The sequence below is a fragment of the Corapipo altera genome, unplaced genomic scaffold (assembly GCF_003945725.1).
Source record: "Corapipo altera isolate COAL_440 unplaced genomic scaffold, ASM394572v1 61305, whole genome shotgun sequence".
NCBI lineage: Eukaryota > Metazoa > Chordata > Aves > Passeriformes > Pipridae > Corapipo > Corapipo altera.
This window is the reverse complement of record NW_020884909.1, coordinates 2,770,747-2,797,936: the sequence shown is the minus strand read 5'-3', so window position 1 is coordinate 2,797,936 and position 27,190 is coordinate 2,770,747. Positions and strand designations below refer to the sequence as shown.

The window sequence follows — 27,190 nt, the reverse complement described above, 5'->3', positions numbered from 1 at the left end:
AAGAGATAGAAAATCTTTCCCCTTTCCAAATGGTATCAGTCCAGCTTGGAAGATGAGACCCACACAGTATTCATTCTAGCATTCCCTGCTGTGGTTGAGCCTCCCATTTTCTGGCTTGCACAGTTAATTTTCCAAGCACTTCCCAGGCTAGCAGGTAAGAAGTGGTGATTGTTTTAAATTAGAGGTTTTTTCCTTTTTTTTCATCTCCCAGAGAGAAAACATGAGTTAATAAAAGCTATTCTTGCAGCCAGTTAAGTACAGTGAAAGTCATGACCACACCATAATCTCTGATCAGCTTGTTGCAATTCAGTGAAGCATTTAGGTGCTTGTCTCAGAGTTTGTTTGATTTAGTCATACCCTGGAGAAATGTCTGCTGAAAAGAGCTGCTGTCTGAATCAGGGCCTTGGGGAACAACCATCAAATAAATGGTGGAGCAGGTGCTGTGCTGTACACGTCCGCTACTGGCTGCAAAACATGGCAGGAGGAAATTTTACTTCTCTGGAACACGTGAGTGCCCAGTAGACAGCAGGAAAGTGTTAAAGCATAAACTGTTTTGGAGAAGGGACATAAAACGGCTCTAAAAGGCTGGTGGGTCCAGAATCAGGTGTGCAGCCTGGCAGCAGTCTCTGCCAGAGACGTAGGTTGGAGGACAGGCATGAGAACTCATGTGTCTGCGTTCCTTGAGAGGTCTCCTTGCTGAGCTCTCCGTGAACATGCTTGGTAGACACACCAAACATGCCCTGTATACAGCTGCCCAGGCTGTGGATACTCCCTAGGATTTTTTTTCTGTTTTGTAAATAGCAGAGACTTTCTGACAGGCTATGTTTGATGCTCTGTAGGAGACAGTGTCCTTTGTCAAATGTATGCCATATGACTGGCTTAGTGTCTGTTACTCCCTAAAGAAGGAAGAGGGAATCTGGCTCATTAGTAGAGATTGGGACAAACACATGTCACATTTCACGAGGCAGAAGCCTGGGGCATTTGTTGTTCCTGTATCAATCTGGACTTCTGCTTTCGTGTGTCCTGATCTTTGACTGCAGTGATCCCTGGAGAGTCTCCTAGCAGTGAAATCTCATAAAATGCAGTACAGCACAGAGCAGGTGTTCATTTTCAGAGGTTGTGACCCAATATTGTAGGCATTTGGGCCATAGAGCAACAATTGTGTTTCCCCAAGCCAGGTTTTTGCTGTTTCAAAAACTCATTCAGCCAGCTGGGGGGAAAAAAATACTACTTCTGAAAAAATGGGGCAGCAACTGGGGAAAGTATGCAGCCACTACCTCTTTTATTTGAAATAGTTTTCTGGCTCAAAATGTAAGAGATATTTTGATCATAGTAGGAAGATAAGAATGAGTCAAAGAATAAGAGGGGGGCTTTGGCCAAATAGTTAGGAAACATAGTGGCATCTAATAAAAAATACTGGGTGACTCCAGGCAACTAGCATCAGCATGAGCTTGTGTAGAAAAATGGAGGTGTGCCTAATTCTGCTGGACTGCTGGCAACATGGTAGGAGAAATACTAGCTCTTTCTTTTGCTTTCTTCCCACACAGTGGTCTTAAAATCTCTTGATAGGCCTCATCTGAAAATTAAGCAAAATGCCTGCAAATTGGCAGAAATGCCCTTTGGCTGTTTGCATTTGGTACAGAGCTCCTTAGAAGGTTTTCACAGGCAAGATGATATGGTGAAATCTTGGCTCCCATTAAAGTAAATGACAAAAAGATCTCACTGAGTGTCAGAAATAAGGTTGAACCTTGAATTTCAAGGACTGTTGGATATGAAAGTGATTGGATGATCACATCTGGAGCGTGGTGGTCAATGTCTCTTGAGTCACAATGGACATCAGTGACAAGTGGTTTCCCTCAGGGGTCCATATTGGCACCAGTGTTATAATGTCTTCATTAATGACATAGACAAAGAGACTGAGTGCACACCAAGCTGACTGATGCAGTTTACACACCAGAAGGACAGGATGCCATCCAGAGGGACCTGGACAAGTTCGAGAAGTGGGCCCATGGGAATTTCATGAGGTTTAAAAAGACCAAGTGCAAGGTGCTGCTCCTGGGTCATGGCAACCCCCAGTATCAGCACAGGCTGGGGATGAACAGATTGAGAGCAACCCTGCTGAGAAGGACCTGGGGGTGCTGGTGGGTGAGAGGCTGAACATGACCCAGCAATGTGCACTCACAGCTCAGAAAGCCAGTTGTGTCCTGGGCTGCATCAAAAGCACCGTGACCAGCAGGGAAAGGGAGGGGATTCTGCCCCTCTGCTTTGCTGAGTCCCCATCTGGAGCACTGCATCCAGCTCTGGGGTGCTCAGCACAGGAAGGACATGGACCTGTTGGAGCAAGTCCAGAGGAGGGCTAGCAAGATGAGGAGAGGGATGGATCACCTCTCCTATGAGGAAAGGCTGAGAGAACTGGGATTGTTCAGCCTGAAAAGAAAAGGCTTTGGAGTGACGTAATTGCAGCCTTCCAGTACCTGAAAGGAGCTTACAAGTACGTTTTACAGGAGCATGTAGTGACAGGACAGGGGGGAATGGCTTCAAACTGAGAGTATGTTTAGATTAGATATTAGGAAAAAATTTGTTACTGTGACATTGGTGAGGCACTGGAACAGATTGCCCAAAGAAGTTGTGGCTGCCACATCCCTGGAAGTGTTCAAGGCCAGGTTGGATGGAGCTCTGAGCAACTTGGTCTGGTGAAAGGTGTCTCTGTCCATGGGAGGGGTGTTGGAAGTAGATGATCTTTAAGGTCCCTTCCAACCCAGGCCATTCTGTGATTCTCCTATTTTAAAAAGGCAGAGACCACGAACCCCAAAAACCTGCTTGAGGAAATTACTGTAGTCTCAAAACCTGCATTTAGGATATTTTCTGTAGGTGAGATTTCTGCTCCACATTTTTACATTCCTATGAGCAGATATGGTACTTTCTTGGTCAGAGGCAGCTTGCTTGCTGATATTAGTTGGGTACCTTTCCTCAACATATGTGTATATTTCCTCAATGTATTCATGTGTGATAAGGGTCAAGCAATAATTCCATCTCATTTCTCTCCCTTTGCAGGCCCTCTACAATTCAATCAAGAATGAGAAGCTGGAATGGGCAGTGTAAGTATACTGTGTAGAAATTAGGAGTTTAAAAATAGTACCTGTATAGTAATGTGTTTATACCTCCTATGACACCATCTGTGTGGGCTCCAAAGCCTGTAGAAGATAGCCAGTGTACATAATGAGTTTGATTTTCTGGTAATGAATGACCTGGCAATTCAGCCTCATCTGTTTCTCCAGCAAGAGGAGTCGTTAATGATAGGAGCCAACTACATTTGTAAGGAAAGAGGACATTTCATTTAGTAGGAAACTTCAGCCTGAAAAGAGAGAAATTAAATCCTCTGTTGTTCTATGACTGCATAAATAAAACAGAAGTTGACTTCTCCCTTTATCTTTCTGTACATTGTGTCAGAACTCCTGAATAGAAACACACGTCTTGGATTGAGTTTCCTGCTGTTGGTTTATTGTCTTGGTTTGTCTCCTGATTAACTATGGATAACTTGACAACAACCTAATATGAAAGATGATAAATTAGACAAAGTCTGATATCACCCCCAATCCTTACCTGCTTTTGACAGGCTAACACTTGTTAACTGTGGAAATACTGCAGACAAGCAAAAGCTTCTATTTCAGATTGTGTTAAATTGACATTTCTCTGTGCTCAGGTTTCATGTGGTCTAGTTATGCCAGCAAAGAGTAGAAGTGTACTGGTTTAAAGGTAAACCAGCAGGGGAAATGAACTCAACTCAAAAGAGAGATTGTAAATCAGAATAACAATTTAATAAAATAATACAATAAGTATGATTATACAGACAAACAAGTGGTTTTAACCCACAAATCCCAAATGTATAACCCAGCACCCTGGGGCATGAACAGAGTGGTGTTCTTTGGGCCCCCTGAGTCCAAAGTAAAAGGAGAGGGGAAAACCTGTTGCAGTCTGGTTGAAAAGTGGTGGTTGCAGTCCGGTCGAGAGTGGTGGTCTGCAGTCTTCCTCTGGATCCCACAAGTGGTTAAAAAAGTCCCAGGACTCCAAGATTACATATCCTCCAGTTCAGGCAGGAATGCTCAGTACCTCCCTCAGGGCAGGGGATTCCTTAATGGGTGTGAGGACAAAAGCAACCTCCTATCTCGCAGGCCTTTTAACATCTAGTTTTTAGCCTGAGGAGTCAGGCTCTGTGTGCAGATGGTGCAAATGGTTCATTGATAACAGTTTCTGGGAAATGGCATGGAAGGCTATAGAATACACAGTTTTGGGTTCCACCCATCCAGTGATGAACTGGGCCCAGCTGTTCTAACTAGGACAAGAAGGGTCTCCTTTAGATCTTGCCACTTCCAGAACAGTGGATTTTGGTGTAAAATAGAAGAATGCTGTTTTCTATCTATTTTGCCTGTACAAAATATTTACATATCTGAAACCTCACCTTCTTGGGAATAATTTTTGTTTAGAGTGCATGCTGCTGCACCTTCTGTGCTAGAAGTCCTAGCAACTGCCATAGGTCTTGCAGGCCAATTGGCTTCCACTCTTCCTTGTTTTAAGTTTATGATCTGCAAATGAGTTTCTTGTCAAGGTGTGCAGCCTCACTTAAAAAGGGCTACTGATTCCAACCGGATTGCAGTCCCAGTTCAGATGTTTGTTAGGCAATGTCAGAGTAGTAAAGAAGGTGTGTTGCTAAGGGGAATCGGCAAAAAGTACCATCTCTGATAAGCATCATAAAAATCATGGTGGGAGACATTTTCCCAGACTGTGTCTTGGACCTGGAACACACCGTGTGAATCTTACATGTCACATCAGAGCTGTTTGCCAGACCCTGTCACAGGTGCTTTAGACCCAACAGAATCCATTGTGTGACTTTCTTGATGTCAGAATTTTCCTCCAGCTCTTGCCAAGAAACCATACCGTGTCTAATACGCTTGGGCAGCCTCCAGGTGGGAACTGGCTCATGGCTGGCTCTGGTCCCATGAACTTCAGTCAAGGTGATTTATGAGATCGCTTTCTCTTGTATAGGTGGTAACTGCTTTGGCATTTATGTAGTCTAGTCCGTGTCCCTTATTTGGGGGAAAATTGCAAGCAGGCTGGAAGAGGAAGAATTCATACTCTTCCTTAAATAAGACTTCGGGTAGGTATAAAGTCACCTTCTCGCAGGGGAATGCTCAAAGAGGCCAGTTGTCTGTTCCTGTCTGAGACTGACAGATGGCTGGGACTGATGTGACAATTACTTTCCATGATGAGAAACAAAACTCATTCTGGGCATGGTCAAAGAGACTGTGCCTTTACCTCTAGAGCTGAGAGTACTAGCTGAAAGAGGGAGTGTGAAAATGTTTCTCCTCACTTTTACAGAGGGATGTAATTGGTGTAGAGTAATAACCCGAAGGAGCCCTGTGGTTGCCTGAGCTAGAGGGAGGAGGCACATAACTCTCTTGCTCTGCTGTTGTGATCTGAATAGGAAGGAAGCATGGTCGGTTTTGCTGTGATGGGATTGAGGAGGGTCCACTCTCCCTTCCAAACGTTATTCTTTTGCTTCCCTGACGCACTTGGCAGGGGAAGAAGTGAGAGGTAAGTCAGAGGTGAAGATAAGTCTGCAAAATTCAGTATAAACTCCCTTGCAATGCTGGCATTTTGAAGCAATGCCTTTCCTCCAGCCAGAATCCCTTTGAGGATCTAAGATCTTACAAGCTAAACACAGGTTTAAGAGCTGCTCTGGAAATATATTATTTGGTGGATTAGTGGCTATCAATAAGTCCATAGGCAGGGGAGGGTAATGGTGATACAGAAGAGGGGGAAAGATTGCTACCTTGATTCTTATCTTACTAGTTGTGAGCTAGGCGTGTCATCATCCTAAATGCTTTGCTGTGCATTTCCAGTAGAATTATAGTGTGATCCAAAGCCCATGCAAAGAAAAGGCTACCATTGACTCCAATTTTGTAGTCAAGAAAAGTGGCACCTTAGCAGATGTGCTTCAGAGACTTTCAATAGGAGTATTCATTTACCCTTTATGAACAGGAAAGCACAAGTACAGCTCTGAAGAGAGAACTGTTTTACCGTTCTTTTTCTGCAGTAGAGCCAGGCTCAAGTTCTCTACAAAGTTAAAAGTGAATCACATACCATGATCTGTAAAATAAAGAGATCTGACCTGGAATTTACCCTGAACTGCTGAAAGCACACTTCTACTCCTCACTGCACGTCCCAAAGGTGCGAATTATTCTTCACATCCATTGTGGATGGGCTTAAATTTGAAGCAAGGGAAGTTTGGGATCGACCTTTAGAGAAGCTTGCTAGCAATAAGCCTTTTAAACCAGGGCACAGGTTTGCCTGGATGAGCTACAGAAGTGCTTTCATTGGAGGTTTTTGTGAACTGGTTATTCCATCTGGAATGGGTTAGGAAGAGTGGATCCAACCTTAGAGATGAACTGGCCAGCCTCCTAACATCCCTTCAGTCTCATTGTGCATAATACTATATCCCGGGTTTTGTAGATGTTTCTCATCCTTTTGCTTTCACACTGATCATTATCATCTTTAAGCTGGAAGAGAAAAATCAATTTGATTACAAAGATTTAGCCAGAGCTAAATATGTTTTGTCTGCATGATGTTTACATGGAAATGTGGTGGTGAACACTACTGTTCTCCATTGTTTGTAATACTATGTCTGTTTCCTGTTGAAGGTGATAGGAATAATAAAATCATCATCTTAAAATAGGTGATCTAGAATTAACATACAAAATCCCAAAGCACTGCTTACAAAATTGCTAAAGCCAAATGGCTGCATTTGAACCAGCTGTATCCCAAATGATTTCTCACAGCAGAACAGTATTGTTTTCAGGAGAATTACTTGATTTTTAGCTAGTTGATGATAAAGGGTTTTTTCCAGAGAAGTTTAGACATGGACATGGTGTATTCTTTTTTGTTTTTCTGGACTACAGTGAAAAATTATCTCCTTTCAGCCAAAACAAATCAGGTCATTGAGACAGTGATAGTGGAAAAGGGACACTGCCAAATCAAACTGTGATGCTGAGATCAAGGTGGTTATAAAGACATCTGTGCTGAACCTCACTTTTTTCTAGGTCAAACTGAGAAACTTCTCTCCATTATAATTAACTCTTTGTCTCCCGAGTTCAAGGATGTTTCCTGTTCGCAGCTTCTTTTTTTGCTTTAGTGGGGGGTCAGGTGGTAATCACTTGGGTCTCCTTTCTTCCCCCCAAATTGCCAAAACTTCTTTCAAGTCACTTTCCTGATACAGATGCTATCAATTCCACAGATGCATATATTACAAATCTGAATTGTTTTTCAATTAAAATTTTTAAATTAATGAACCCAACCTTTTGCCACACCATGTCAGTTTACTATCTGAACAAATGCAGAGACAAAGCAGCTTTTTAAAAATTAAGGGCTTGACTCCATCTTTCCGGCATAGTGACTCCAAGGTTTTCCAAGGCAGACCCTCAAATCAGACCACACAGAATACAGTAATATTTTTCTTACTGAGAGAACTGGATGGTGCTTTTCTCCCAGAATACAAAAATGGGACTTCCTTGCATAAGGTCTTTCTGGGGAGAGGCAAAAAAATATATTTTTTCACCAGAATGGAAACGTCTGGATTTTTAAGTTTTTAAAATCTGAGTGTTTAAGAATAAGAGGCAAACTCTTTCTACTTGTCAGCAATCATGTGTTTGGAAAGGAAAACATTGCTGTTTCAGTGCTCTGACTTGGAGTGATAGAGCAAGCAGATCCTGGCTTTGGTCTGCTGGTTCTCATGGGCACCCAGAGTGCTGGTTGCTGCTCTGTCTGCAGGTCTTTTTCCAAAGAGACAGGCTTAGGGAGGTGGAACTGAAGCTTCTTGTTTTGGGACACTTTGCAAATACCATGTGCCATAAGCAGAGTATTGGGGCCTTTTCCTGTCCCCGGTACCCTGCAGAACAGAGACACCGTAGGTCCCATTTCCTGTGGATGGAAAGTGAGACATGCAAGGGGTTTCACAGCTATCAACCCCTTCCAGTTATCACAAAGGGGTCACCAGAGGAATTGATTCCAGACCCAGAGCCGGGAATGATCTTCCTCTGCTGATCAAAGGCAGAAAAATCTCTTAAGACTTCTGCAAACCTAAGTGGACCTTCGTGGTGATGTTTGGCTACTGAAAGGTGTGTTGGATCCATTGTGGGGTTTTTTTTGCCAAAGGCAGCAGGACTGTGCTAGTTTCTATATGAAATAGGAAGGAGAGGCACCGGTCCTGCCCTTAAAAAGGACATGAGCTATGCCTGTGTGACACTACATCCCATCCATGAGTCTGAACATACCTGCACAGAGACCCCACCCACTGACTCTTGCCCTCACGCTGGGGATGTTACGGGGCTTGAATGGTCGGTGAGAGGTATCTGAGGGTGGGGAGGCAGGCGGATCCCCTACAGGCCAGGGTTTCAAACAAAGATCAGTTTTCAGGTTCATGTACCCAGAGGCCTGCTGAATTTTCTCAGTTCTTCCTTGCCAGTGTACCCTAACGGCTTGTGAGCAGTAAGCTCGAATTGTTACATCCTTGGTAAAGAGTATCCAGGATTTATCTACTCAGCCAACTTTGGAGGACACCTGAGCATAGGCTAATAGCTGAACTTTTTTGCTGTTTTGACAGTCCTCCCAATCCTCCTGCATTCTTCTTATGCCTGACCACTGAACCAACATGGAGTATTTGAAAAAATGAATCCCAGATCCCCTGGGTTTCATACATTTCTTGTTTGTAATGAGTCCTTCCTGCCTCTCTAGCTCCTCTAGTCATTGCAGACTGACTTGTGCATCTTGACGTCATGTGTGTTGTCAGAGTACGCAGCTCTCAGAAATGCCTAAATCTTCTGAGTCTCAAGGATGTCCCATTTTCATGGTAGATCAAAGGACCAATTAAAGGTTTGTTCAAAGCAACCACCAGTCTTGACAACAGATACTACTTTGTCTTTGTCCACCTTGTCTTTTGAAGAATTCATGTTTTATTAGCTGCCCCAGAGGTTCTGAGTTTAAGAGCACTGCTCCCAGCACTTAGTGGTGTCCAGGATTGTCCAGGGTTGCTCATCACACCACCTGGGGCTGCTTGGTTAAGGGCATTGGTGTATTCCCACAGGACAGTTGATCAGTATACAATAATTCTCTCCTGTAGCTCAAAAGAGAGAGCTTATTCCAAAAAAATGTTAAGCCTTTTACTGCAGTAGGTCTCTGCTGACAAGGAGAAATCCACTGTGTCCTTGGCTGAGATCCCAGAATTCACAAGGCACTTCTGTGTGACAAATCAGCCTGAGTACTTATGCCCTTTGAGAGATATTAGTCTGGATTAAGTGCCACAGACTTGTGTTGAGAGAATTTGCTCCTGAAATGGACATATATCTAAGAAACACATATCACACGATGATTCAGGTTTGCCAGCAGCTTGTGAGTGTAGTAGACACAGGAAGGGTGGGGGCAAACAAAATTGTCAGAAATGCCTACGCTTTTTTAATTGGGAGAGGGCTTCAACCAAAGCATGCATGAAGAAGTCCTTTACTGCTTTGACCAGTAAAAAGTTTTGCAGAACTTTCTGTTCTGGAGTGGGAGAGCACACATCAATAGGCTAAAAGATGCAAGGACTACTCTCCCTTGCAGGAATCAGGTCTTCAAGTGAAAGTTTTGCTCCCCTTAGTCAGGAGACCTTGCAAGACAACACCATGAAGTTATGGTGCACCTCCTTGGTTATATCTCTACAGTTAAATCAAGTGTCTAGCACCTTTGCGTGACCCCGGGGACAAATGTCATTGTGTAGCATCTGTATCCACACTGTTGAAAAGTTGTATCCTCTGAAAGGAGACACTTGTTTCCACCCTGCCTGTTAGGATGGTCCTTCTTATGGTGGTCCTTGATCGTACTGATTCCTAAGTGGTGTCTGGGAGTGTGCTGGGCTGAGACCATGCCAAGCACAAAGTAATATGAGGTGATCAAAGTCAAATGCTTGGGAACATTCCCTGGTACTGTACAGTTCACTGATACAGCCTCTGTGTTTCTGGATTTGGTTTCCTTATTGTCCAGTCTAATGTACTTTTATCCCCTTAGACTAAATTATTCCCCAGAAGACCATTTCATAGAATCATAGAATCATTTCATTTGGAATCATCTAGTTCAGAAAAGACCTCTAAGATCAAGTCAAACCTTTGACCGAACACCACCTTGTCAGATAGACCATAGTGCTAGGTGCCATGTCCAGTCATTTCTTGAACACCTCCAGGGATGGTGACTCCACCAGTTTCCTGGGCAGTCCATTCCAATGCTTAACCACCCTTTCAATGAAAAAATTCCTCCTGATGTCCAACCTGAACCTCCCCTGGTGCAGCTTGAGGTGATGTCCTGCTGTCCTGTTGCTAGTTGCCTGGGAGAAGAGCCAGAGCCCCACCTTGCTACAGCCTGCCTTCAGGAAGTTGTAGTGAGTGATGGGGTCTCCCCTGAGCCTCCATTTCAGCAGAGTTCAGAATAACAGAGATTATTGCTCTAGCCTGCAGCTCTCGGAGGACATTTCTTTGAATGGTCATTCCCGTAAGTAGACATGGTAGCAGTGTGTCCCTAAAGGAGCTTCTGGATTGACATATGCCTTGCTAATCCTCATTTGATATGTGCCTTTGAACATGTACACGTGGTTGGAAGGTCTGCCCAAGTTTTCTCTCTCTACTAATCATCCGGGTCCAGTGAGATACAGCAGCCTGAAGCCCACCCCCGGTAGGTTGTCAGTATGAGCCACCATTATGCTCAAATGATAATAATATTTTTTTCAATCAGATACTGGTCTTAGGAGAAGCATTACTGCCATGACTTTCCAATGGCAGCCTTCATCCTTCCTGATACACATTTCCTAGTAGATTGGTAGGTGGACTTCAAAGGACTCAGAAGGAAGAAGGGCTGCTCTGTAATCTGACACTAGCTGTGGTTCATCCAGATACACCATCCACCCATGTTCAGTGGCCTGTTCTCTGAAAACCATTGTCCTACTCCTGTGATTGACACCCTTTGTTTTCTCTGTTGTCGAGTCCTTTTTAGCCTTTACCTGTGACAAGCAAAAAGGCATTTATTAGTCACTTGGTTCCTGTGACTTGGTGCATTGTTGTCCCCAAGAGCTATGTTGAATACATTGCCCTCATAAGTAACATTTTGAGCAGCATTTTGTTTCCAAAATACAGATAATGTAGTTCACCTAGAGTAGTTGTTATTTTTAAATTACTACTTTTATGCTAGTCTGTAGAGGAAAATAAAGAAAAGGAGGTAGAGTCTGTATTTCATATACTAAGTTAATGGGTAAGCCACAGTGATCTGCAGTAATCTAATTCTTTTCGTCTACATATGAACTCATGAAGAAATTGGAGAATTTTCAGGAGAGCCCAGCAGGCAAATATTTCCCATTTTAGCACTCAGATAAGTGGAATTAAAAATAGGTGATGTGGGAGGACACAGAACACTCTTGAAGTCTTATCTTTTGAGACTGTTATGGAAACTTGGGCTTTATTGAAAATCTGGCTTCTATGTCCTGTGCTGGTGAAGAAGGTGACCTGAAGCTTTGCTGTAATACAACTACTTTTATATAGCATGTATTTAGGCTTTTCTATAAAAAAGGCCTCCTATAAAGAGGGAGGTGTGTTTTGACAAGGAGCATTCAAGAACTGCTGAAATGAAACTTTGCTGGTCAGTCCATAGTTTATGCTTAATTTTCACTGCTTTTTAAGGGATGAAGAAGAGAAAAAAAAGTCTCACTCCGATGGTACAGATGAAAAGGATAATGGGAGCCAGACAAAGGCTGTCAGTCGAATTGGAAACTCAAATAACCCATTCCTGGACATCCCTCATGACCCCAATGCTGCTGTGTATAAAACTGGATTTCTGGCTCGGAAAATCCATGCTGATATGGACGGAAAGAAAAGTGAGTATTTTTCACTCTTAACGTGTTATTTTCTTATTATGTCTACACAATGCTGCTTACCAATGAGCCCATGTGCTTCTCAAGGCAAATAGTGCTGCTGCTTCATTAGGGGAAATTGAAGCAATAACAAACAACACAGCAATTGGATTATCACACTCTCACTGTTAGGCCGGGATTTACAATGCTTAGTCCCATTTGCAGCAGCTCTAATGCATGAGCATAATAAGTAATGTGATACAGCAAAGCAATGTGAATTTTTTGCGCTAAAAGAAAATTAATATCGTGGTTTACAGAAGGGAAAACAATTTCAAGTGAATTACAGTAGCTGTTCCACAGTAATTTGGTAATTCTCCGTTTCCTTATGTGACACCAGTTTGTTCCAGATCTCCTCTCCCTTCTGGGTCTGTCTTTAAAGGAGGGCAGTTCTTTACCTCTACTTGGAAGATGCTATAACCATTCCCTTCCCTGCCTTCCCAGCCTTGGGTCAGAGACCCAATCAAGTGCAGCAGCTTTTGGCAGCAGCCAACTTTTTACCATGCAATTCCTCTCTGCCCCTTTCTTGTAATAATCCCGCTGTGTCTCTTACTTTAATTATCCTCTTTCCTTCTTTTAGTACTTCTGTTTGGTGGTGCACTAATTATCAAGGGCCACTGATTCACCTGTGTGTGTTTTGTTGCTTAAGTATCTTAATTTGTTTTCTATTGGTATTGGAAACAATGTGGTTACTCAGAGCATCTGTATTTTCCCTGATAATTGTTGATGATTGCCTGCTCATGGTTCACATTGTTGGGCTAAATCCTGAAGACAAATTCTGGCTTTGTGATGGGCTTCCTGTAGCTGCCAGTCTCTCCTAGCTAGGCAAAGCTCTTTGGTGTTCCCATGTTTTGGTAGTATATTTTAGAGGGTACAGTTGGAGGTCAGTGTTTTCAAGATGGAAGCTGACAGCTGGACAACTAAATCCAGACAGACATGTCAAAATCAAACTGACCTCATTCTTTGTGATGACTGGATGCTCTGAATAGATTCCTCTTTATTAAACATCTGCTTATTTAACCTTAATAAGTAATTGTATCTAGTTACTTTTATTAAATGATTTCTTTAATTATAGGTATCAGAACTGTTCATTTTGGGCATAACCCTTTTATGAGTAATGTAATTAAGGCCATGTTTTCAGAAGCTCCTGTACAACTCAGAGGTCTGTCTCATTGTTGTAAAGCTCTCAAAAAAGTTGCATCCTGGCTTTCTAGTGGCAAATAAAACAAAACAATTTTTTTTTTTTAAAGTTAGTTAGACCTTTTCATATTCCATTTCCTAATAGAGCTGTTGCAGGGCAGAGATCAGCTTGTGCAGGATTTTTAAGGCAGTGATGTACTAGAATGCTTGTATGTTTTTCTCAAGAAAGGAGTATTGAGGGCTAAAGCACTTAGGCACTTAGAGGAGAGGAATGTAAGAGGGGCCTATACCTGGAAGCTGAGCTGAGCAAGTGGCAATTAGAAATAAGGTCTGTTATACAAGATGAGAATGATTAACCTCTGGAGCAAGGGACCTGTAACTTCTTCATCATCACTTGCTTTCTTCAGATCAGAGTGGGATGCCTTTCTGAGTGCTCTTGAGAGACACTGCTTTCTGAGCAGTGTCCCGTAGGTCCTGAGCAGTGCCAGCCAGCCTACTGTGACATGGAGAAAGAGTGTTTCTTTCTGAAAAGTACCACAGTGCAGCACTCAGACCTAGCTGTGTAGGGGCAGTGTCTGCCTACCTGCAAGTGCACAAAGACTGGATCTCTGTGGCCTTCTTTCTGCAGCGCTGTTGTTCCCTTTCTGATTCAGTCCAGGGCTGTTGTCAGGGTTGTTGTTTTACTCTATCTCACAGCAGGTATGTGCAGGCACTGTGCTAAGTTGCACTGTCCTTTGAAAAGGATAGTACAGAGGAGGTTTAACACAGGACTAATGTAGCTCTCCTGTTGCCTAGAAAAAGTGTAAAAATGGATCTGAGTTAAATGGGTTTTCATTTGTTTTCTTTGCAGCTCCCCGGGGAAAGCGAGGCTGGAAAACCTTTTATGCTGTGTTGAAGGGAACCGTCCTGTACTTGCAGAAGGTAGGGGAAATCACTGTCTTTTGAAAACTAATTAAAGAGGGATAAAGCAGCAGGCATCCTCTCCACTCTCTCAACCCACCTCCAGGCTCCTTTTCCTCCGACGCAGCTGATCTCTCTACCCTGCACCCTGTTTACACACACATTCAGGCATGAATCCTTTCGTTGACACCCTCTCCCTTTTCACAATTTCAAGTGCAGTTCCACTGTCCCATCCACATGTGCAACCTATCTGTTCCATTTTTGTCCCGTTACTGTCTCTCACGGCTGAAAAAAATAGGCAGCTTCACCAGCAAAGGCAGCCTCATCTCTCTGTGTCTTCCACAGATTCCTCTAGGGTGCTTTTAACTTTGCATTTCATATGTATGACTTCCCATTCTGTAAGGTTGTCCTCCTTTCTCACCTTTTCATAGTATACTTCATTGCAGTGCCTGCAAGACCAGCTGCAAAGCAATTGAACAGCAGCTTGGCCTTGGTAGGAATCTGCAGTTTCTGTTCCATTGCAAAACTGAAGGATAAAAGGATACTATTTTTTTTTTACCAAAGCAAGAAGAGACTGGTTTCTAACAAAATGTGCTTCCTGACAGCAAGAAGTCTAAAAAAAAAAAAAAGTCAAATGAAACCCTCCAAGCCTTTTGTCACAAGCTTAAATTTATTACAGTACATTTTTAACTATACTGTTGGAACATAAAATGCAACATATGACTGAGAGCTGTCAAAATCAAATAAATGGTAGCGGCTAAGTAGGTTGCTAGGGCTTTTTGCCCCCCAGTGTAGATGAAATATTCATGGAATAGGTGCTGCTTGTCCAGACTGCTCTGTATTGCAGAAGCATGCTTCTTCGAAAGCTGTTTTACATTTCCACCACGTTTTGCAGCTGTCAGGAGTGCAACTGCATACTGCAAGTACATTTCCTCCTCCCTTGCTGTGGCTTTCTGAAGTTGTTGGTTTCATTGGAACCAACCTGGAATATTCTCTGAGAAGAAAGAGAGTGGTTTGGATCAAATTGTTACAGCATGTGGTTTGCAAGGTGGACACTCTGGGTGCAGTACCTTTTTGAGAGGGCTGAAATCCTGGAACAGAGAAAACAGTCTGCAGTCAGGATGGACGATTTGGGCTGAAAGATGGATGTGATATGCTCGAAGCCAGTGCAGGAGACTAGAACCAAGTCTGCTGAATCCCAAGTCCTCTTACTGGCAGCAGGTTCAGGTTTTACTAAAGTGGCCTTTGTACTTGCCATTTCCTGGGCGAAATGAAGTCCCCTGCTTCAGTTTCTCAAATAAGTCACCTTTAGTGTTCACCTGGAAAGACTACATGGTTCCCTAAGCAGTAAGAAGGCTCCTTGTTTGTAATACCTTAATTAATTTCTTATTTGATGTTTAAGGAGGGATTAATAAGCTTTCAAGGGTAAGAACTGAGGATACTGTCTGTTTTAGAGTCTTAATTGGATATTATTATGAGTCTCTCTGGCATATTAGTTTAAAATGCTTTCTGTTTAACAAAATATTGAGATGCTGATGTAGCATGCAAATTTTCTACAGAATGCTGCCCCCCCCACTCTCACCCTCCATGCTTTGAAGAGCAAGAGAGTAATTTCGCATATGATTGCATCTTTGTGGAATGAAATGCATTGTTGGAGTTCTTGTTCTTATTTGTTTGTTATTCGTGTGCTTTGCACTTGTCGAAGCACTTGAATTCTGTGATTACAGGGCAGTTCTCTGCAAAGCCACTTTCTCCCACTTGATCTGGGAAGACATTTGCACTGAAACCATCATGCTGTAGCACACTGGCAAGCAAGGATTTTACTTAGGTGCTGTCAAAGGTTGACAGAAGGGTGTGATGGGAAGTAACTCATTCCAGGAGTGGTCAGGTGTGAGCCTCCCCAGGGTGCCTCTGAACCCTGCTCAGCCACATGCTGCAGCTGTGAAAAAGCCTCTGGTTTCTCTTCAGCTCCAGAAGGTCCACCAGGGCTTTGCTTCAGCACTTAAATAGACTTTGATCTGTTAGGGAGGTAGTGTCACAGAAGGTGAGGGTGCCAGGGTTTTAAAATAAGAGCTAGGCCAAGTGGTTATAGTAAAAGTTTCTGATCTGTTGTTTCCTTTCATAATGTACATTTTTAAATATAAATTATAGTAATTCTAGAAGGTTCAGGAGTATTTTAGAACAGCTTGATTTCTTTGTGGAAGTGCATAGCTCTGGCAGTAGTTTTGTCTCCTGATTAAAGAGTGCTGTAGGCTAGGGTGCATTCACATGCACACACACATTTTTCCTCTTTCTCTCCCTCTCTGTATATTTGAGGAGATAATGTCTGTGATGGTGGTTTCATTGCACTGAGTGCTATTCAAGCAAGACAGAGAGAAATCTCATTGTTCAGGTGCTCTCTACACATAAACACATGTACACACCTCTGCAGTATTGCTTTCTCTGTTTATCTGTAACTCAGCTGTTCCCTCAAGACACTACTGTAATATAAATATTAATTGTTTGTAGCAGCTGTGATTCCCCCAGTGGGCAGTGTGATCCCAATTCTGCTGTCATTCTGTTTACATTCCAGTTCTCCTTGTTTTGCCGTCAAAGTCCATGTATGAGAGTGTTTTGTAAATGATGGTCACTGGAGATTCACTGGGGAGTTTTTCTGGGCAGTCTTGTCTCCATGCCCACATTTTTTATTGTTTATTTTTCCCACTGGAATTATTCCAGTGCTAATTCCTGTGCTGCATATTGTTTTGTTTTCAAATGAGTGCTTTAAGAGAGATGGTTTGTGGATTAAGTGAGCCCAGAGGGCACTGGAGGGGCTCAGTGGAAGCGTTCACAATTAGCCAGCTAAACATGTCTGTGCACTATTACATAAAATGAAAAGTCTGACATGTTTGGGATGTTAGCCCTGTCTCTGGGCATCCTCAGGCCAAGGTTAATTTCCTGCCCTCTGTTCATAGCAACAGGAAATTGCAAAGTAGGAGCTTGACAGAATGTCTGTTCTCTAGACTGGCACGGGATGTGATGTGCATACAGAAGAGAGGTTTACAAGGAGAGGACATAAGGCTGACCTCGCTTCCTTGCTAGAAACTGCTTCTGGGCAAGAAGTGCTGGACAGGAACCTTCGTGTTTTGTTCGGACTCTTCTGTGAGATTCACGACATCTTTTCTCTTAGATGTGTGACTTCATAATGTTTCAGGCTTCTGGGTATTTTTATATAGCTTATCTCAAATTTCCTCTGTTAAAAATTAAAAAAAAAAATAAAAATAGAGAAAGGCCAGAATGATGTAACGTGTTCGGTGACGAGACTTTCTGAAAGAGAATTTTGCAGCTGTCACATGCAGCTGAGTGAAGATATCCACCCACGGTACACTGACTGATAAAAAGACAAATGTCATTCTCTGGTCTATCAAAAACAGATTTAGAAGCATGCTGACTGTGGGTCAGCAGGATGTGGGAAAGTCATTCTCCAGGAGTTTGAGAAAGATGAATTCAGCATACCATTCCATTGTGTGCAGCACTCACATCAGCCTTCAGTTGACAGAGCGGTCACAATTCCTTTCTGGCTCCATATATATTTCTTGCCACTGTCTTGGTCTAACTTTAGAGAACTGCCTTCCATTTCAGCTCAGCCTCCATGCTGACACCAGCACATGCTTGCTGGCATAGGAGAAAACGGATGTTCCTGCTGCCATAGCATTCCCCACCAGTCGTAAAGAGTTGAAGGCTTTAGAGAAGGAATTCTGACAGCACATTCATGTTCTTAATAGCTTGCTCTGAGACTGGCCAATGACATGGAGACATTTCTGGTATGCTGATCAGTGCCTTTGGAGAAGCTGGCAGAGCCCCAGCTGTCAAGGTAGATCTCAGCTAACTGATCTGGTGGGATTAGGAAGGATTATAGGGAGCACTCGCTGTCGGAAAGAAGGGATTCTCAGCCAGGATTGCTTCTGGGGCTGCCCAAATGTGGTGTTTTTCTGGAACAGTTTAGGCACCAAAGCAGGTTGTGGACACTGGATGCAAGTCACAGAGGAAGCAGGGCAGCAACAGGCTAGGTGATAGCTGACACTGTCTCTAGGCAGTAACTCGAGAAAACACAGAATATCATGTTCCTGAGGCCTGTCTGAGTTCACTTCCTGGCTCTGAAGTTTTCCCAGTCTCCCTGGACAGTGGAGCCAGTCATTTCCCCCAAAACTACCACAAAATAAATTGGTTTTTGAACCCATAAAGAAAGGGTCTTGACCTGGGGCCTTGCCTCTTCCATCTTCGAGATGAAGATGTGCCCAACTTTGGACAATCTCCTCCAGTGATTGTCTTTTGGCTAGAGTCTGGATTCTCAGATCTTCCTTGAAGAAGGTTTAGGGAATGCCCTAAGTGGGCATAGACAAAGTCCGTCATGATAGAGACATTCCTCCAAATTTGCAGAGTCTCAAGCTATGGGAGAGGAAGGACACTTGGCTTTGCCCACTGCCAGCCCTTGAAAACCCCTGATGTTCCAGATGTTTAAGTTGAAGGCTGCCCTTTGGTCACCTGTGCAGTAGTACTCTGTCTTTCTGCTGGGCTTGCCAGACCTGTGGTGTGTTGTGCCATTGTCTGGCCCCGGGTGGAGGTGGAGCTGGGTCAGGACTGCTGGATAGCTGCATCTCCTCATGTGAAATGTCTGAGCAGCAGTGGCAAGTTCTGGGCCTGCACTAGCTGGAGCTCTGTCAGGAAGGATGAGACATGGCAGAGGAGCAGGATGTTTTGTCCTGCCTCCTGAGAGGTGGTCACCAAAGTTGGTGATGCCCCATCCACTGAAACTCATCCTGGAGAGCCCCAGCCTGTCTTGTCCAAAAGCACAGATACCTTTGGCAGCAGTGTAGAAACCTCTGGCTGCAGTCCTGTTCTGTGTGCTACCAGAGAAGCCCTGTAAACGAATTCATGCACCTTAACCAGCTCCTCTTCAGGGCAGGTACCTCCCTGGCTGTTGAAACTAGTGCTGTCCTCGCACACGCCCTGTGTCCTGCACTCTGTTTCCTCCTAAACCTCATCTTGTAACTTGTGTTCAAGTGCAGGATCAATAGTTATTATGCCTGCAGGGAGTTATTCCTCTGTTTTGCAGCTGTCACATCGGTGTGTGTTTCAGGTGAGACTGATGTCTGTGATGTACTAAGAGGGAGAAATGGAGTCAATCACAGACTACTTTGGCCTGTCCTTCAGAACCAAAGTGACGCAGCACTGCTGGCAGATGACTTTTCCTTGAAAAAGCTCCTGGCTTTCCCAAACCATTTATAGTCATGAGGGCTTCACACAGAACTTGTGGTTAGACCGAGGTTGTGCCTTTATATAGCTTCTGTCACTCAGGAGATCAAAGACTGCTTCCAGGCTGATGCTTGCAACACAAGAGAAGTTTGAGTCCCGTTTTTGTCTTTTGGTGCTAGGAGTGGTACTGTTACTGTGTCAAAAACCCTGGACAGAGCTGTGCTTGCCATTTGTGGAGTCTGAGTAGAGACATCTAAGGGAGTTTGCTACATTTGCTTTGTGCAGACTGATAAGGAGGCTTCTTCAGTGTGTGAGGGCTGCCTAGGAGAAAATACAAAGTTGTTGTATATATACAAAATATTGTTTGAGAAAAATTAAAATCAAGCAGTGAAGGCTGAGAACCCAAGTACCTGAGCAGTGGAGGTGGGAGCTGGTTATGGAGGATTCCTGAAATGAAGACACATAGTCCACAGCTGTTGTGATAGTCAAATACTTCCTGTTTACCTCTCTTTCTATCAAGCAGGTAGCAAAACTACTTCTCTTCCTTGAAAAGAGATTAAAAAAAAAAAATAGAGAAAGGAAAATATGTTAAAGGTAGTAGAAACCACAAGTGCTCAAGTCAGGTTGCATTCGGTTCATATACCTTATTGCTATTTGTGAACTGTGGAACAGGGTTTTTCCTTAGGTTGAGGAAAAAGGAGTAGCACATGCAGAAATAAGATGCCATTTTCCCCCTGTTAACTCCTGCAGGATGAATATAAACCAGAAAAGGCTTTGTCGGAGGAGGATCTGAAGAACGCGGTTAGTGTGCACCACGCGCTGGCATCCAAGGCAACAGACTATGAGAAGAAGCCCAATGTCCTCAAGCTTAAAACAGCAGATTGGAGGGTCCTGCTTTTCCAAGCCCAGTAAGTGCTCTCTTCATGCCAGCCATTGAGGAGAGAAAGCAATGCTGAAGGAGGGGTAAATTCCTGCCCGGACAGGTTAAAGCAGAAGTTTAAGAGGTTCAATCTGTTTATTTGATCAGAAATAAGATTAAGTAGTGATGTGATTAGAGTGCACATGTAGTGCATGAGAAAGAAACATCAGGTTTTAAAAGGCTTTTTAATCCAGCTGAAAAAGTCATAACAAGATGCAGCAGCTAGAAGCTGAAGCTGCAGGAAATTCAATTTGGAAACAAACTTATAACAGTCAGGGTGATTAATCATTGAAGAAAATGACCAAAGGCAGTCTTGGATTGTCTGTCTCCTGATGTTGTCAGGTCCTAGCTGGATGTCTTTCTAGAAGATATGCTGTGGTCAGAAACAAAATTAATACAAGAATGATTTGATTAAGTTCTTCATGCTTTGATACCCAGACAGAACAGATGACCTGCTTTTTGCTTCTGACATGAGCCCCTTTCTGCCAAGACCATGTACAGATCCTGGAGCTCTGTGATGTCCTGCACAACTGAGACCTTAGGATATATGTCTGAATCAGGGCATTGTTTGGCTCTGTCACCTGTGTTATTTGGATTGGATTAGGAAAAGATGTGTGCTAGGGTGAGGTATGGGCCTAACAATAAGCCAGCCCGTGACTGAGTTACCTGTAACTAAACTGCTTGCAAACATAGACCAGAAGATTAAGCAGACCCTTAAGATTTGTCCAGTTTTGGTTATTCTCGCTTTTAAAATGCCATGGAAGGGGTGGAAAGAGGTAGAGGAGGCTGAGTCAACAGGTGTTTTAATATGTGTTTTTTCCCCAGGAGCCAAGAAGAAATGCAGACCTGGATCAACAAGATTAACTGTGTGGCTGCTGTCTTCTCTGCACCACCGTTCCCAGCGGCAATTGGCTCCCAGAAGAAGTTCAGTCGCCCACTCCTGCCAGCCACCACAACAAAGCTATCTCAGGTGAGATGTTCTTATGCAGAGGGCAGGTGATGATGATTTCTCTTGCTGTCTGGAGACTGGATGGTGGTCCTTGTCACTGTTTTATGTCTGTTGCCCCTAGCAGTCCTAGGAGAAGGAGGCTTACGTGGTAGATCTCAGCTCATTTCCTGATGCAAGATTTGAACTGGTGGGAGAGAAGGAACAGGCTTGAATGTAATTGTTTTATATTTTTGAAGAAAAGAAACAGTCACCCGTGTTCCTAATACCAGACAGAGAATTTTCATCTTGTGCTTATGGCTGTGTAGAAGACATTTCAAATAGTGACTGCTGGGTTTTAAAAAATATGAGTGTATATTAAGGCCACTCATTTCAGAAGAAGTAGACATACTCCTTGTCTTTGGCTTATTGAAATGATAAAAGGTGAAAGCTGATAGATTAGACAAGCATCAATTATATTTTTCCCACAACATTTTCCGGACTCCAATCCTTATCAGCTTAGGGGTTTCTTGTATAATATGTTTTTGTAACTGTTTCTTATGTGAATGTCTTTGGTCTTCCCTTGTGATCACACAAGCTTTTAGCATCCTGTGTCAGGGAGTTTTGCAGCTCTACTTCTTGCACAAAGCCCCACAAATTTCAGCTTGTTTCACACTGGCTGTGTCAGATGCTTGCACCCATGGCTCTTTGCACTTTGGGAGATGTGACACATGCCTGCAATTCCTCCTGCTGTGGCAGGAACATGACATCGTTTGCGTTCATCAGGTTGACAGAGTGACAGAGGTTATACTTCACGAGTATTCTCCTGTACTTTTTAAAGTGATCTGCCCATGCTGGATTGCTTCTTAAATGAGTTTGGGTTTTTTTACCATCTTCATAGCTTAGCAACTCTCCTTAGAAACCACTGTCACAAAATCTGCATTTCTCTAAGGGCGGGGGGGATTTTAATGTCACCCCTGCTTTTTCTCTCTCCATTGCAGTAGCCTTTCTTCTTACAGTGTGGTGGCCTACTTACTATCTTGTGTTCTGGGTTGAAGTTTAAAGCATATTTTGTAAAGGATAATACTAACTGATCATCCTTGTGCTTTTACCTTTTGCATACCCTTTTGAAAATACTGTATGAGGCTTCCATAATTTACCCCCAGTCACCAGAGAAGGCTTTTTTACTTATCGTTGTTCTGTGTGGCAGTTCCAGTTAGCACATTGTTTCCTGATCTGATTGTTTCCATTTAATCTGGAAAAGAAAAAATAGGTCACAGCCCTGTGGTCTCTGTCTCAAAGAAAGGTAGACATGAAAAGTGGAGTAAGATAAGCTGTTTTAGTTAAGGGCAGAAGAATGTTAAGTGTTAAAAGTAGATAAATTCAAAGGTAAGCAGAAACATGTCTGCTTTCATCTGTCAGAGAGGAAAAGCTGCCAGCAGGCTGTTTCTCATTTGGCAAACAAAAAAATACAAATTGTCAAATCCCTATGGTTGCTGTTCAGGGGTTTGTGGGATGAATCATGATGGACAGTATTTCTTCAAAGGGTCTCTTCCTGGTCAGGCAGAAGTTGGAATGCAGTGAGGACCTAACATGGATGAGGAACAGAGTTTGGACATGACAGATTGGGCAAGATCATTGTAGAAGGTTTTCCTTTAAAAGCAGAGGATCTTGGTTAGTCCAACCAAAGAGGAATGTGACAAATCTATATATAAAGGTACAACTAGTCTAGAAAAGATCTACTAGAAGGTTGGTTTTGGTTTTTTTTCCTGAGAATGTGCAGCACACACAAAAGCTCCAAAGCGGGTGCCCTGGAAATTACAAGTTCTGTATTAATAGCTCCTCCTGTTATCAGGCTGTAGAACTTGCTGCCACAGGATGTCACTGGGACCAGGGATTTGGCTCAATGTAAAGAGTGATTGGGCACTAATGGGAGAGTATGCAGAACCAGGATAGTTACTAACAGCAACAAGAATTTTTGGCAGCCAATAGCGAGTGGTTTGAGCCCTACCATGTTTAGGCGGAGGCAAATTATCCCACATGTTTCTTTCTTCAGTTCTCTTGCAGAAGAGTTGAAACGCAAGATTAGTTGGGGCTTAGCTATCATTTTCTGTAGAAATTTTCCTCCTCTCTGCTTTTCCTGCAGCTCCAGCTCCGTGAGCCGAGAGGCTCAGTCCCTGGTGTGACTCAGTGCAGTGCAGGCGTGTCCAAGCTAGGCTTGAAGCTGTGGGCTGCACAGCCACACCACTGAGGGACAGCACTGGCAGCTGTCCCCTCCTCTGAGGTTAGGTGCCTACAACGGGAGCTGAGCTGGGTACTTGTTGTTATGGCTGGCTAAGTCACCAATATCTGCATGATCTTGTCTATATTTTGGATTTACCTACTTCAAACATAACTTCTGATCCAAGCCTAGATATGGACAGAAGGCCATTCTGCAGGAGCTGGAAACCTTCTGAGATGAGGGAAGGTTAGCTGACAGATGGACTGGAGGAAGTGAGTGGGCCTGAGATTATGATAAAGGAAAGTGCCTAGAAAGTGGGAGTAGCAACTCCTCACTTTCTCCAGTGGCACAATGGGATAAAAGCTGGTAGCAGCTTAGCAGAATGAAATACCTTTTGGGGACTGGACAGCCCTTCCTCTTTCGAGTGCATTGTATTGTTCTAAACAAATAGAAAGCACACACCAGAGAGCTTTTAGTAGAGCAGAAATAGAAGGAAGGGCACTGACTCCATGTCTTTTCTATCCTGGAAGGAACTCCATTTACATTGCAAAGACCTGAGGGAGGGTCTTCACCTCTGTCATTCTGCCCTTGCTTTGACTGCATACACAACACTCTTAATTAATTTACAAAAGAATGTATTAGAGCAGAAGTGTCATGTTGTCAGTAATGCTCTGCAGCAAGCTGCTTTTGTTGCTTACAGCAAGGCGAGGGATGACAGGTTTGCTCTCCTTCCCAGTGGCATCTTCTGGCTGTTGAGTTTTTCTACAAACTTGGCAACTTTTCTTGGGTGCCTTTGAGACAGCTGTTGGGGGCAGAGCTCTGGGATAACGGACCTTATAAATCTATAGAAAAGGAAACTACTTGGTATTATTGTACTGGGATCTCTCTTACTTTCCTTTGCTTATTGGATATTTTAGATTCTGTCACTTAAATGCCTAATGTGTTTCTGAAGGATGAACAGCTGAAGTCCCATGAAGCTAAGCTGAAGCAGATCTCCACTGAGCTTGCTGAACATCGCTCCTATCCTCCTGACAAGAAGCTCAAAGGCAAGGAAGTAGATGATTACAAACTGAAGGACCACTACCTGGAGTTCGAGGTGTGTATGGGAAACATTATTACTTTTACTTTTTGGGTGTGGATGGGAGATGTCTTATACTTGGGGTAGAGTCCTAAAGTTCTGCATTTTTCACTTTACATCCCCAAGAAGTACGTTCGAGTAGGCAGAAAAGTCACAGCAATCACAGAAGCTGGAATGTGGCGTCTTTTTCTGACAAGAACTTCCTGTGGCCTTACCCATGAATTTAGCTCCTTACCTGTAACACGGAGGATGAAAGTGAGACCCTCTGTCCTTTCCTCATGTATCTGTTTGAAGAGGTGATAGGGTCTTCAGGCAGGATATGTCTTGTGTTGTAAGGCTGTGTGTTTCCTGGTGTGTTGGAACCTCAGTCTTCACAGAATGGCTGCATTCTGCAGTAATGCAGATTAGGATAATTGTCTTCCATTGGTATGTTCTGAAGGAACTGACATTCTGAAATTACTGTCATAGGCGTGCCTCATCAGAGCCCTTTGTATTGCGTACCAGTGAGCTGGATGTCAGGATGAGAAGGAAAAGGGTAGAATTAAAGATCACAGGACTGAGTGATGCAACTTAGACAACTGCATTAGGCGATTGTTCTGAGTATCTGGCAGCAGCTTTTATCCATCATGGTGTCTGCCACATTGTAGAGCTATGTGGGAGCAAGTTGGCAACCCACCAGATGTCTGGTATTTGTTATGACTACACCTTTGAGCTTTTTCCCTCAGAACTGCGAGTCAGTGTTGCCTTGGGTCTGAAAGGATCCTACTCTAAATAGGCAGTGCCCGGCAAGGAAAATCCGTAGTCTGAAGAAGAGGAAGAGCAGATAAGACAAAAGTCAGAGAGACCACCAGAGCTGATGCTGGAGGCCACACAACACAAACCTCCAGAACTGAAGTAAGCCTCCTGCCCTGTGTTACCAGTTTGTATTAGAGGAACTCTTTTCACTCCTGCACTTGACTGGTACTTTTGCTTTTGCAGAAGGTTGTGATCTCTATGCTGAGTTTCCCTTCACAATAGCAAAATAGTCAGCATGGCATTATGAATGGGGAATCATACCTGACCAACATGATGGCCTTTTGCAATGAGATGTTTGGTGTGATGGATGAGGGGACAGCAGTGGATGTTGTTTGTTCTTCACTTTAACAAGGACTTTGACACCGTCTCCATTAACATCCTTGTAGACAAGCTGATAAAGTGGATTAGGAAATGGACAGTAAAGTGGTCTGGCAGAACATTTGAGATCAGTGACATAGTGTCGGTTTTGAACATGGCACTCAGAGCAAGCCACACACTTTGTCTCTGGAGGGGGTCTTGTGCAACTTGGAAGAGCAAGGAACTTCTTGGCTTTGGGTCCTTGACACAAAGTTTATTTTCTATTCCTTCTAGAACCAGGATGAAATGTAGGCTGGAATTTTAGATGTTTTTATGAAAGATTGATGGAGTAGATTGTTGTGGATTTTTTTTCTGTTTTCTGTCAATTTCATCATGGTGATCTTTAGAGAAATATTCCTCGGGTACCTCAGTACAAACCAGAACCAGTACAGCGGAGGAAACAAAAGATGTTGTCTTCTCTATTAAGAGTCTCAAACAGCAATTGAACTGTGCAGTTCACATAAATGATCAGCACTGCAGGAATGCCCATGTGAGCAGGAAAGCGGTGGAAACAACTTCAGTTATGTGTGAGAAATGGTAATTCAAGGTGCTTCTGTGCAATGCTTTGTTATCTTCACACTTGGCATGGATTTCACAGGCCATGTTGAACTATCGAGAGACCATTCCAAAATGTCAGAAGTCAAGCAGATGAGGTAGAAGGCCAGCTTGGCTTAGCAGTGATCTACTTATAGAGCTAAGGCAAAAAAAATTAGGTGTTTACTTATTGGAAGCACAGTCAGGTGACGTGGGAGGAATACAGAGATGCTGCTCACCACTGCAGGAGAAAATTCATGTGGCCAAAGCTCAGCTGGAGTTGAAGCTGTGGGGGACAAGAAAAACAGGTGTTTTTAGTACATTAATGGCAAAGGGCAGTGCCGAAATAGCATCACACCATTACAGGATGAGGATGGTCACCTCACAAGCAGAGACAGAGACAAGGCAGAGATGTTTAACACATTCTTTGCCTCTGTCTTCAGCATGGATGAGGGACCAAGGGGTCTCAGTGCCCTGAGCTGGAGGACCATGAGTATGAGAATGATCAACTCCCAGTCTACCCTGAAGTTGTGTGGGATCTGCTGCTCCAGCTAGATCCCCACAAATCTATGGGGCTTGATGGTATTCATCCCAGAATCCTCGAAGAGCTGGCTGATGTCATCATGAGTCCTCTCTCAATAATTTTTGAGCAGTCTTTGGAATATGGAGAGGTCTCAATATACTGGAAGCTGGCTAACATTGTCACAGTGTTCAAGAAGGGCAAGAAGGAAGATCATGGAAACTACAGGCCTATCAGTCTCACTTCAGTGCCTGGTGAAGTTATGGAGAAGATTATTGTGGGAATTACTGATAAACACCTGAAAGACAATCCAGTCATCAGTTGCAACCAGCACAGCTTTGTGAGAGGAAAGTCCTGCTTATCAAACCTGTTTTCTTCTTATGACAAGGTGACCCACCCAGCTGATCAAGGGAAGGCAGTTGATGTAATCTTTTTGGGTTCCAATAGAGCTTTTGATACTGTCTCTCACAGGATCCTTCTGGACCAAATGTCCAGCACACAGCTGGATAAACACACCCTGTGCTGGGTGAGCAACAGGCTCAAGGGTCAGATACAGAGGGTAATAGTGAATGGGGTGACATCAGGCTGG

The 27,190-nt window shown here is 43.5% G+C and overlaps 1 protein-coding gene across 6 annotated transcripts in view; it reads left to right on the top strand.

Annotated features, from left to right (window-relative positions):
- The window catches only part of PSD3 (pleckstrin and Sec7 domain containing 3), a 116,992-nt gene that overhangs the window by 75,583 nt on the left and 14,219 nt on the right, over positions 1-27,190 (top strand). For all 6 annotated transcript variants that reach the window (XM_027653258.1, XM_027653260.1, XM_027653259.1 and 3 more), the window contains 6 exons: positions 3,055-3,098; positions 11,751-11,944; positions 13,968-14,038; positions 20,003-20,160; positions 20,997-21,141; positions 24,270-24,413. In XM_027653258.1, coding sequence (XP_027509059.1) covers positions 3,055-3,098; positions 11,751-11,944; positions 13,968-14,038; positions 20,003-20,160; positions 20,997-21,141; positions 24,270-24,413 — 756 coding nt within the window. The remainder of the gene's footprint in view (positions 1-3,054; positions 3,099-11,750; positions 11,945-13,967; positions 14,039-20,002; positions 20,161-20,996; positions 21,142-24,269; positions 24,414-27,190) is intronic.